Raw genomic sequence first — 12,567 nt, forward strand, 5'->3', positions numbered from 1 at the left:
CTATTGTCACATATATATCTATATATCTATGTACATATACACATATGTATAGACTACATATGTTACATATGCATACATAATGTTATATTACATATAAATACATGATATATCACATATATTACATATACATGTAAAATATATGCTATTTACATTACATATGTATACTATAAATAAAAGGCTGGCTTTATATTAGTAATAAATGTCAACTAAATGATAAAACGTCAAAATGTCAAAGTTGTGCAGATCTTTAAAAGCAGTCACTGAAATAGGCTCACTTGGGTTATCTCTGCAATACATCTTGCATATAGTACCACCACCAGTGATAGGTGGAGGATCTACTAACATAGGGGGAGCCTCTGGAAGGCTCTGTAAGGAAGGAATGCCAGGAGGCCAGGTCTGGGTGAATGAAATGATAAAAATACAAGTAGATAAATGGACAGAGACAAAGAGCCCCTTTGCAAGGCAGGAGCGCAAGGCATTGCCTGAACATCCACACAGCAAAAGAATTCTGAGCCGCAGGCACTCATGAAACCCCAGGAAGCCCCACCGAGGAGAGGAGCTACAGAAACAGAGACCCCCTAGCAAGGCACAAACTTTTCAAACTGCCACCAACAAACAAAATTCCAGACACAACGGGAGCTCCAGCAGCCCCCAGCCTCTCATCCCAGCTCCAGGGGAAGAGCCCGCGGTTTTTACCTTTGTGTGCGCCGAAGTCTGTTCCCACTCCTCAAATGAGGCAAAGTAAAGTTTGAGAGCACAGTCCAGAAATTGGGGTCAGACATATCCATTTCTTTCTTTCTTCAATTCATTGTGAGCTCAAGGCCATGGGATCAAAACGGAGATGGGAAGAAAGAAAAAATAAAGAAAAAAAAAATCCCAATTATCTACTCAGTCCCTCCAGAGAAAACGTGCGGTGAACTGTGGTCACAGGAACAACTCGGAGCCTGACTGAGAATTATCCGTCCCGTGCTGGCCTTTAATTAATGCGCAGCCATCTGAAAGGTTCAGGAAACTTACTTCCTCTTGTGTTTGCCCTCTCCTAGGAAGCCTTGGCCAGCTATAAACAGTAATTACAAGAGTTTAGCCTGCGTTGTGCTCAAAATGCTGTCTCCGTGTGATTCAGTCCAAGGTACTTTGTCATCTGTTTGGCAGATACCATTTGCAGCTCCGGAGGGGTGGGGTGGTAGGAGGACTATTTTAAGCCTATGGTTCCGGGAGGCTGTTGCTTATCAGCAAACCCATTCACATCCGAACATGCCCAGTGCAGAGCTTCCTTTTAGCGTCTACATACAAGGAAAAGAATTTGAATGCAATAGCTACTTGCCCTCCCCTTTCGGGGACAAGGGGCGGGGGGGGGGGGGGGGAAACAACACCATGGAAACTTGAAAGCACTTTTAGAAATTGACCTATGGGAGGACTTGAATCTGACACCTTTCTGTAGGATCCAGTTGGAAGGAGGCTGGCAGGACTTTGGCTCAGCCCCCCAGCTGGGCCTTCCGGAAAAGAGAGCGGCCCCCGGTGTACTCTGCCCTGGAGCAGGCTCTGGGCTGGAGCATCCTCGCAGCTCCCCCCATCTCAGGGTCTGAAATGGATCGGTCCCTCAAAAATAAATAAATAAGTCCAGCTGCTGCACTGGAACACTAGTATGTGCTGTGCACACCTGAAAGCTTGGGTGATTCACCATAGGATGAGGCACAATTGTGGCGCTCGGAGGGAAGTCCCTGATGACTCTGGAGGTGACTCTACCTGTTGTCTGGGAGAAGCATGCACACGCCAAGCCATCAAACTCACCAAAAAACCTCAATGACACAAAATTCACGAGTTTACATCCATCTGACTGATGACTACACACACCTGTTTGGCCTCATGGATTCGAAGGATGATCTAGTTCATTATCATGTACTTAGCACTGACTTCGAAACATAAATTTCTTTCCCTCCCAGTTTGTTAACAGTTTGATGGTAAGGAACACAGTAAAGGATGAATCTGATTGTTACTCATTTCGAAGAAAAGCATGGTTATTTAAATAACTCCCCAAACTGCAAGTGTTTGTTCAAAAGTACATAAAGAAAATAGAATTTAAGTCAGTTACATTTAATTTAATATTATATCGTATATTATTAAGTCTTGTGGTCCACATTAATATTTTCTCATCCAAATACTCCAAAGGAGTTTGATGATATTCCTCATACAAGGTATTCATATACACAATCCCATTTTCTTCTAGGGTCTCCTTGGATGTTTGATACTCATAGAAATAAAAGAAAATCATAGAATATACCCAATTTTACACAAGGGAGACCGAGTCATTGATCGATACGTGTAACAAACAGCCTACACCATTTTCCAGGATCCTAAAAGGTTTGGCTCAATGTCTTTGCCTCTCAATACTGAGCCCTTGCCAGCTTTGGGGCCTTTTAATGTTCTAAGGTACAGCTGCTCCTCTGCACTGATGGCTTCAAGCATTCGAAGACTAAATACACATAACAGTAGTCAGGTACGATGGTGCACACTCAGATGCTCATCCCTCAGAGAAGGCTGAGAACAGCCACCGCCTGGGTCCTAGGACAGTCTGCTCTACACAGCAAGAGCCTGACTCCAGAACACAAAACCAAAGAAATAGCAACAAACCCTGCAAGTAAAATTGTGTGACTAGTGAACATGTGTGGGCTCTTTTCCTATTGGTGTTTCCAAAACAGTATATTATGGCATCTGTTGCCTCAGGATACACGTTTTATTTTATATTGAGCATTATCTAGAGATAGTTTGACATGAGTGTGAGGACACAGAGTTTACGTGCACAGAATCTGTCTTGTAAAAATTTTTTTCTAATCTTTATTTTATTTGTGTGTATGTGCATACTTGTCTATATGTGCCCCGTGTGCATACAGGTGCCCCCTGGTGGCCAAAGGAAGTCACCCTGTCTCCTGAAACTGAGATTACAGACAGATTACCAAGGGTGGGTTCTGGGAACTCAATCTGTAAGAGCAGCAAGTGTTCTAAACTGAGGAGTCATCTCTCTAGCCTATTTATAGGAGGCTTGAACATCACTGGTCTCTGGGATTATTCAAGATCCCAGGACATAAGCGTATACCTCACAGATACCCAGAGATGATTGGCCACTCTGAATGGTAGAAACTCAAAAAGTGTAAAGAAGCCCACGCTATAGTTGAGTTTCTCTCTAGTGACACTATAGACTGGGCCATTCTTTGGCTTTGAGGCTTCCGTGTACTTTGGGAAATGTTTGGCAACATCCCAGACTCTTTCCTCTAGATTGCAGAGGTGCCAATCAAAGATGTCTACAGACACTGCCAATGCCTTTTTGTTGGCAGTCACCGTTCTAGATAATGTCTCCCTCTGAAAAAGGCGTTATATTGTCTTCAATTCTGACCTCAACACTTAATCTAACCTTAAGCAAGTCGCTTAATCTCTGCCTATTTTCCCTAATTATAATATAGATCCATAACAGAACCAACCTCTAGGAGTTGGCATAGAAAACAGAAAATGAAATGACCCATCTAAATCCCCCCCATGTAAGGTCTGTAGTGAGTCAGTGCTGACAATGTGAAGAATCTAAAAAAACATTTCACTCACTGATGTAATCCCGGAGCACAGGGCATTCCAGCATGTTCCATACCCTCCAGTGGCCTGAAAAGTGGGTCTCCCCAGATCGCAGTCACACAGTTACTTGGCTTCCCTGCTGCCTTCCCTGTGAGACTGAGTTTCTCAAGGCGACGGTCAGATTATAGATCTCTGTATTTCCAGAACTGAATAGCCCCAGACTTACATAGACATGTTGAAAGATGCTTTATGAACAGACAGCTCTACTATCCAAGTGTCTGCTCTTTCTTTTAGGATACACAAAATTGACCAGTATGAAAAGATCTATCAATACACTCAACCCTGAACTCTTATAACGACACTATTAAATTCTGAAGGTTTTCTTGTAAGACTCTCTGCCACCAAAAGATGCAAAGATTTTTGCAGTACAAACATTTCTTAGGTCCTAGCATGGTCACAGGCAAACACAAGGAAACTCCCCTTTGAGTGCTATCTCTACATTCCACAGACAAACCAATGATTTTCTGAACTTTTGATGAAGTGTGCTATAGGCTGCCAGAGAAGAACAGTCAAGGATGTAAGAAAGGATCTGAAATTGTGCCAGCAAAAGTCATGAATTCAGGTCTCTCTCTGCTGAAAGTAGAGAACATTTGAGGATTAAGAAGTAGCTGACTAGGCTGGAGAGAAGACTCAGTGGTTAAGAGCACTGACTGCTCTGCCAGAGTTCAATTCCCAGCAACCACAGCAACCACATGGTGGCTCACAACCATCTAGCTACAGTGTGCTCATATAAATGAAATAATTCTTTTTTTAAAAAAAAAAGATAAAAAGAGCTGACTAGCTGACCATGAATATTAAACAGGTTGTAATGAAACTAGGTTTGCATCCACAAAGGGAAAAGATGGAGGAAGAGTCAGTTTCCCAGAGGAGTACTTAGTCATAAGCAGGGAGGATCGACATAGGCTGAGAATTCAGCTCTGGATGGGTTTATGTAAGTCCTGATGTCTTTTCTTCCCAAGTCTCCTATTCTCCATAATCTTTTGAAAAAGTTCATTTAGTAGGCATCTCCTATGAACATGGCAACAACTAAAATGGGTGCACTGAAATAATCAAACCTCCTCTTCACCGCCTCTGCTTCCCACTGTGACAAATATCTGAAACTCAGACACTAGTAGCTATTGATAAAGATTTTTAAATTATACATATATGTGTGTGTGTGTGTGTGTGTGTGTGTGTGAGCATGAATGTGCAGGCACTGAAAGAAGGAGTCATGTGAGTTTGCGGCAGAATGACCACTGGGTCAGGATCAGGTAGAGTCTTCATGGAAAACTCAGTGTCCTCCCTGGATAGAGATACGCAGACACCGCTTCTTGCTCAGGGAGTTGAAAGCTCCCCAGCCCTAACACCTTGGCCAAGAAACCCAAAGAAGGGGCTTGGATACCCAGAATCTGAAGTCATAGGTCATTGTGAGCAACCCAACATAGGTGCTGGAAATCAAATTCTAGTCATCTGCAAGAGTGGTACATGCTAAGTCCTGCCTGCCATCTCTCCGGCCCCAACACTAGCCATTTTGTTTTAAGATTTATTTATTATACATAAGTACACTGTAGCTGTCAGACACACCAGAAGAGGGCATCAGATCCCATTACAGATGGTTGTGAGCCACCATGTGGTTGCTGGGAATTGAACTCAGGACCTCTGGAAGAGCAGTCAGTGCTCTTAACCTCTGAGCCATTTTAGATAAATATACTTGATTCTTTTGACTGAAAAGGTTTGGGAAGATCTGAACTTAGCCACACTGAAAATGTAAGACTAGGTAAAATACACACACAGGGAGCGATACTTTGGCTCATACAGAGCAAGTGCTTGATAGATTCCCACACTCACTGATAAGAGTGGGCGTGACACTCCAGTGTAACCTGTCTTCTAACCTGTATGACTTGATTTAGTAACCTGTGATTCAGAAGACAAGGCAGTCGGTAAACACGGGAGTGAATTTGTCAGAACTACTGACATTTTTCCTACAAACAGAATAATTATACAGGCAGAAGAGGAAGCACTGTTGAGTTGCAACTGCCATAAAGCTGCCGAACAAAGAAGAGACTGAGCCATCGAAGTCCTAAGAACAGAGTTGGTCTTGGCCAATACACAGACACTCAGCAAGACCTTCTGCTTTTTGGATAACCACTAAGCCAATACAGCAGTGGACACAAGTGGATACAGACTTCTCATTCATTCATTAAAATGTCACTATCAGCCACTGCTTTTCCAAGGGAAATGAGATAGGAAAATAAGCTTGCCATCCTATTGGGAGGCTAGCTCTGGAAGAAATGGGTAGAAAATAGGTGGTCTATCCTTCATAACTCATTCTTTCATATATTTTTAATGTCCTTTTTACAGACGTTTTACTCGCCCTCCAGATGCCCCATGCCCAAGCAGAACAGTATCAGAAAGCTAATAATATCCATGGACTCCTTTGTGTGTACTGTATAGAGGTTAATTTTTCTGGGCCAAGGTGTTAGAGCTGGGGAGCTTTCAACTCCCTGAGCAAGAAGCGGTGTCTGCGTATCTCTATCCAGGGAGGACGCTGAGTTTTCCATGAAGACTCTACCTGATCCTGACCCAGTGGCCATTCTGCCGCAAACTCACATGACTCCTTCCTACCCTGTGTTCATCACCTAAAAATGACCATTCCTCAAGGTTGTTCACATCTGTAAGTCCACTAGATCAGACTTGTAAATGCTCTGCTGAACTTGAGGGGGGGGTCTGATATGCACACTGAGGAAGCCTACAAAAACAGAACATACAAAAATGTGGAGAGAAGATATAAAGGAAGGATGCTATACACGGAGAAAGAACAAAGAACATAGGAACAGCCAGGAGATGGAGACTCTGTTGGTGTCATTAAACAAACGGCGCTGAAGATACAAACTGTGAGAAAGATAAATGCTAATGCAGCTGAAGGCTGAAACCCATGGCAGACAATAATCAGGTTATAGCACCTGAGTAAGGTGCAGAGCTCTAAAGTTATTGGGTAAAACAAATAGTCCATTTCTCTTCCCAACAGACTATCAGAGAACCATATCATCCTCATGGCTGGCATGAGGAATATGTTCTAAATGGTGACAGGACTGAACAAAGATGGGACAGGATGGGACAAGATGAGAAGAGAGCGTGGTGTGTTCCAAAGGCACCTGATCCCAGGAAAGCAGAAGCTCAGAAGGCTAGCAGGAGTCAGTAACATCAGTGAATCTAAAAAGAAAGTGAACAGACGTGGCCAATGAGGCTTTTCTTCCCAAAGCAGCCTCTTGACTGCTATGATGGATAAACATGGTGGGTGGAGCCTCAGGAGCACGCAGGAAACCAGTTCTAGGAAGGAAACCCTTGCAATTCTCTGCTCTCTCATTCAGAGGGCAGGATGGTCCTGTGAAAAAAGACCACAACTGAAATGGATAGAGCATCCTCTACCTCCCAGAGGAGCACAAGGCAAGCTACCAGAAAAAGACACAGGAGGAGGCTACTGAGAGATCTGTAGCTGAGAGGCGTAGTGATCTGAATGGAAATGGAGTCCATAAGGCATTTATATTTGAATGGTTGGTGCCCAGTAGGGAGAACTGAGGGAAGGATTAGGAGGTATGGCCTTGGTGGAAGTTGTGTCACTGGAGTCAGGCTTACATGTTCCAAGAGCCCTCTTCTGTCTCTTGCTTGTGAATTAAATGTAAGTTTTCACTACTATTCCTGCACATTCTGCCTGCCTGCCTGCTGCTGTGCTATCTTAGCCGGGGTTTCTATTCCTGCACAAAACATCATGACCAAAAAGCACGTTGGGGAAGAAAGGGTTTATTCAGCTCACACTTCCACATGAGCAAAGGAAGCCAAGACAGGAATTTACACAGGGCAGGAACTTGAAAGCAGGAACTGATGCAGAGGCCATTGAGGATGCTACTTACTGGCTTGCTCCCCCTGGCTTGCTCAGCCTGCCTTCTTGTAAAACCCAGCCCAGGGATGGCACCACCCACAATGGGCTGGGTCCTGACCCCTTGATCACTGTTGAGAAAATGCCTTGCAGCTGGATCTCATGGAGGCATTTCCTCAAGGGAGGCTCCTTCCTCTGTGATAACTCCAGCTTGTGTCAAGTTGACACAGAACCAGCCAGCACACATGCTCCTTGCACAGAGGTCATAGTCTAACTGTCTGGAACAGTGAGCCTCCAACGTAGACGTTTCCCTTTGTAAGTTACTGTGGCTATGATATCTCTTCACAGCAACAGAAAAGTAAGACAGATGGGCTTCTTGACTCTAAAACAGCTGTCTGGAATATACATCAGCAAATCGCAACCACATGGACCTCGAACAGCCTACCAAAATAATCAGGGAACAGAGGGCAAATCTGAGGAAGGCCTCACACACAGAGTAAGACTAGACCTTTCTCGCCTCAAGACTGAACTCTGCAGCCATTTGCTCTAGGTAGTCTTAGTGTAAGCCTGACATCCCCAGTGGGTTAGGTAAATCTCTCTACTGGCTCTACCCAGACAGCACCTGCATAAAAGGGTTCAGTCACTATCAATATCCAGATTTGCTTCAGATCAGTTCTCCTTTAAAAAGAGCTCCTTGCAGGCTGGGGCCGTATTGCTTTCATCTTTAAATCTTTAATACCATCACTGAGCTGAATGTTAAAACAAGGGAGAAGAGAAGGTAAAGAATGAGAGGCATAGGGCTCAGCAAGGGTAAGAAGACAAGGGGATGAGCTTTCTCACAGGTAAAGAGGCAATAACAGCACAGTTACTGTCAGACGCCTGATACTCTGAACAATGACACTATTCCTGTTTGAAGAAGCCTTGCCTGCCTGCTCCTCTTTGATCCGTAATTCCATCCCACTATTTATATGTACTGTATCCACTGTGAACGACTATTATCTCAGACTCTAAAATGCAGCAAAATAGGGGTCTATGCATATGCATTTAATCATGAGAGGGTGGAGGTGTTTGATCAGTTACAGATGAGATGCTAAGTGCTTTTTTGGTCTTAACCGTGAACCCTAGTCAGTAAGGAGTACATCTCAGTGTGCAGTTAGCTTCAAGGACATGGTGCTACTTGATCCAGAAGCCTGGGTCCAAGGTACATCATTTCTCATTCAGCTCCCAGAATGAATTACAGTGCAATTATAAAAAGTGACAATTTGGTTTAGGCGGGTCAGTGCAGTTATATTTAGCCCTTTAGGGCTGACACCAAGGCCTTCTCTGTAATGTAAGATTATGGTTAATTTATCAGTTCATCTTTTCTTGAGTGTTTTTCCAGGTCAGATAGCCATGGGTATAGAGAATTATACCATTAAAATGAGAGGAAGGAATTGTGGTGAAAGTACCACAAAGAAACATGCAGACAGTGGTAGAGATGGTGTTTCTGCAACAAGCAGACTTTTACTCTATTGTTAAAGCTAATTTAAACTGTCACAAAGCAGAAGAACATGTCAGTGAGGACATGGAAGTTAGCCAAGCAGTATTCAAGCAGAGTTCAACTGAGTTTCTATTAAGTCACATCATTTTTATGCCAGTAAAAGTTTTTGATGTAATATTAATTCATAGAGGGATAAACAGAATGTCAGGCATAAATAGCTATCACAAAATGTGATTAAAAAGATCAGATATCATTTTTACCCAATTGGGAAAGATTTAAAAGTGATAGTATTCAATGCCCAAAAGGGTACAGGGAGACAAGTACTCTGTACCAAGGTTCTAGAAGCAACTTGGAAGATGAAAATACATATACTTATACACATACACAAACACTAATTGATAAATTAGCCTGCCTTGCTCTTAGGCTTGAAAACCATCTGTAGTGGTTTGAATAGGCATGGCCTCCAAAGACTCATGTGTTTGAATGCTTGGCAAACCGGGAGTGAACCTATTAGGAAGTGTGACCTTGTTAGAATAGGTGTGGCCTTTCTACAATAGGAGGAAGTGTGTCATTGTGGGGGTGGGCTTTGAGAACCTTAACGGTTCTACCTTTAAGCTCTGCCCAGGGTAGAACAATCTTTTCTTGACTGCCAAGATGTAAAACTCTTGGCTCTTTCTTCAGTACTGTGTCTGCCTGGATGCTACCATGCTTCCTGCTATGAACTGAACCGCTGAAACTTTATGCCAGTTCCAATTAAATGTTGTCCCATCATAAGAATTGCCTAGGGTCGTGGTATTTCTTTGCAGCAATAAAATATAAACTAAAACACCATCTAATAATAAAGACAAACCAGGTCCATTCCTGGTTATGATCAAACATCTTGAGAAGGCTAGGCCGACACCATGACAGGCTTCAAATTGGCAGAGGATGAGGCTTAAATTTCTGTTTCCAAGAACTGAGCAAGTCCAAGCAAGACCAGGCCTCAGAAGCTGCCCTGCCACCTGGCCTGAGGCAAGGACAATGGGTCAGCAGCAGTTTCCAGACTTCCTCAGCTACTTCCTCAACAACAGTTTCCAGACCTCCCCAGCAAGTTTTCAGCCCCCATACCCTGGCAATAGAATGTCCTCAGTGATGGAGTAAGACAAAGGTCACCAACCCCGGAATCCCCTAATGTGCTTTAAATCAGGCTGTGAGCTCACTTGGTTGTCTTTCTGTCTTGGCAATAGAAGACCCCAGCATGCTGGACTTCTGCAGAGTAAAACACCCTTTGCCTTTACATTGCCAGGGTATCATTCTTTGGTGAATCATACACCCTTATGCTCTATATCTCAAGGATTGGGCTATGCCCTGACCTATAACCTTAACTACAAATTGTTTTGTACAAATAGTCCCAGGAAATGGTAACCATGATGTTGTTTTGAAAAGGTTGTTATGACCACCTTGTCTTTGTTGATTCACTTGCTCTTTCCGATTCTGTAACCCCCACCTATTTATCTGCCAAATCCCTCATTTGGAAACCCTCTACCCACCGTCTATAAAAACCCTTATCTTGACTATGTCCAATGCTTCCATAGGGGAAGGCAGGCAGCCCATGTACATAAAAAAAAAGTTTGCTTTAATTGCTTGTTTTAATTAATTAAGCTGTGATGATTTGTGTCATGGTCTTTCTCCTCACATCTTTAAAATTAACATCATTTAGATATGACAAAAATATGTGTGAACTGTAATGCAACATCAGATGTACAAGAAAATTTTCAGGTATGAAAATCAATTCAGAAACTGCTTGTAATAGTGTGTGTGTGTGTGTGTGTGTATGGCAGGGATGTGGTGTGGTGGTGGAGGGAGGATTCTGAAGGTTTAAAAAAAAAGACAATTCTTCAGTCCTAAAATGATCAGAAAGCTGGAACTTAAGAAAACCAGTACAGATCAGTACTGCAGCCTGGAGAGTAAAGTCCAGAGGTGTCTCTGGCCCCCAGAGAAGCTGTGAGTAAGGCAGATGGAGATGCAGAGGATGTGAAGGGTCCCAGGCTACCCTTGTGGCTCTTAGGTGCAATTACAGCAATAGCAACAGAAGCTTAACTCAGATGCTAAAGCAGAGAAAGGCTGGGGACAAAGCCCAGGAATGCAAAGAACTCAGTGAGAGAGAGAGGGGTGTGGGGAGAGATTCCAGGTTGGCCGGGTCAGCTCAGTGAAGGGGGAAGTAACTTTGGGAGGCTGTCCAGTAACATTGGAAGAGAGAGATGTATAAAGCTCTAAGCCCTTACTTATAGTTCATCATTAGAGGTTACAGTAACCAGAGGAAGCTAAAAACAATGTTTTTACAACTATGGGTCAGTGAGAATTGCCCCTCCATGACTGTCTAAACTGTTCTATCAAAAATAATAATGCATCTAGTGAACATCTGTTTGAGATTATGATTAATGCCTTTATTATTTAAACTTTTTACATTTTAATAAAGAGTATTATTATCTGTTCTCATGCAGACTCTGTGTGTGTGTGTGTGTGTGTGTGTGTGTGTGTGTGTGTGTGTGTGTGTGTGTGTACCCAAGGGTGACACTGAGCTTCTGATCCTCCTGTCTCTACATCCCTACAGCTAAGGTCACAGGCATAATTCACCAAACCTGGTTTGTGAGGTTCCGGAGCTCAAACCCAGGAGTTCTTATAGGATAACTAAGTGGCTCAGGTTTGCAAGTTAGTTACTTCGAACTGAAAAAAAAGCCAAATTTCAGTTTCTAAAATTGACACATTTGGTAGTTTTGTTCTCATGACGTTGAAGGTTCAGGGTGCTCAGAATGTGAGGCTATTCTGAAGAGTTTACAAAATTAAGAAAGAATACACACCCTTGGACATTCTCATAAGATGTGACTGATGCTTTTTGACACAGGAAATAAAGATGCACGTGTAAAAGTAAAAACTAAACCTGCTTTAAAAAAGTCATATTCCTAGTCCCAGGAATTTTATAATATATAAAAAAGAGAAAATATCTCATCCTTCATAATCATAAATCCTTACCTGTCTGTGGCAACTGGGTAAATGGGTATTTTTGAAGCCAAATAGGTTATAAATCTGCACAGTGTTTTGTTTTATGTTGAATATATGCATTGGCTATTTGCAGGGTGGTGGAGCCCTGCATTTATGCAAACTGTTTTGAATTCTAAGCCTGCTTCCCCACATTATATCCTTTTTTCTTTCACTGCTTAGAAGCGGAAGAAAGCCGCTAAGAAAATTATCCAGGACAGTATGAGCAAAACCTGGAGGTCCTCGCTGAAGCTACTGAGTGGCTGTCATTAGGCACATGCAAACTTTCAGACTTTCCTGTCCTTCATTATGGAGGCTGTGATAAAAGGACAGCATGAATTTTGGTTGCCAGGCGTAAGAATGTTCTTTGAGCAGATACATTGTCCCAGATTCTGTAGAAGACTCATAAGAAGCACACAGTGATCACAGCATGGCTGCTGAAGACACTGTCAGGTGACGACAGCCATGGCAAGAGTCACTAGAAGCAGCCAATAGGAAAGCAAGTGGCCAAGGACACGTTAATTACCGAGAAATAAGGATGGGCCCCATCAGTGGCCCTTAGGAGATCAAGGAGGGAAGACAAACACATTTT

The 12,567-nt window shown here is 43.0% G+C and overlaps 1 protein-coding gene across 3 annotated transcripts in view; it reads right to left on the reverse strand.

Annotated features, from left to right (window-relative positions):
- MAST4 (microtubule associated serine/threonine kinase family member 4) overlaps positions 1-12,567 on the reverse strand; it is a gene marked incomplete at its 5' end in the record, with an annotated part of 555,822 nt that overhangs the window by 158,475 nt on the left and 384,780 nt on the right. For 2 of the 3 annotated variants that reach the window (XM_080933667.1, XM_080933666.1), the window contains one exon: positions 697-827. The exons of the other annotated variant lie outside the window; for it this stretch is intronic. In XM_080933667.1, the coding sequence (XP_080789793.1) occupies positions 697-788 (92 nt within the window). Of the gene's footprint in view, positions 1-696; positions 828-12,567 lie in introns of those variants that run through there. 3 annotated transcript variants of the gene reach the window in all.

The sequence above is a fragment of the Micromys minutus genome (assembly GCF_963924665.1).
Source record: "Micromys minutus genome assembly, chromosome: 20".
NCBI classification, from domain to species: Eukaryota; Metazoa; Chordata; class Mammalia; order Rodentia; family Muridae; genus Micromys; species Micromys minutus.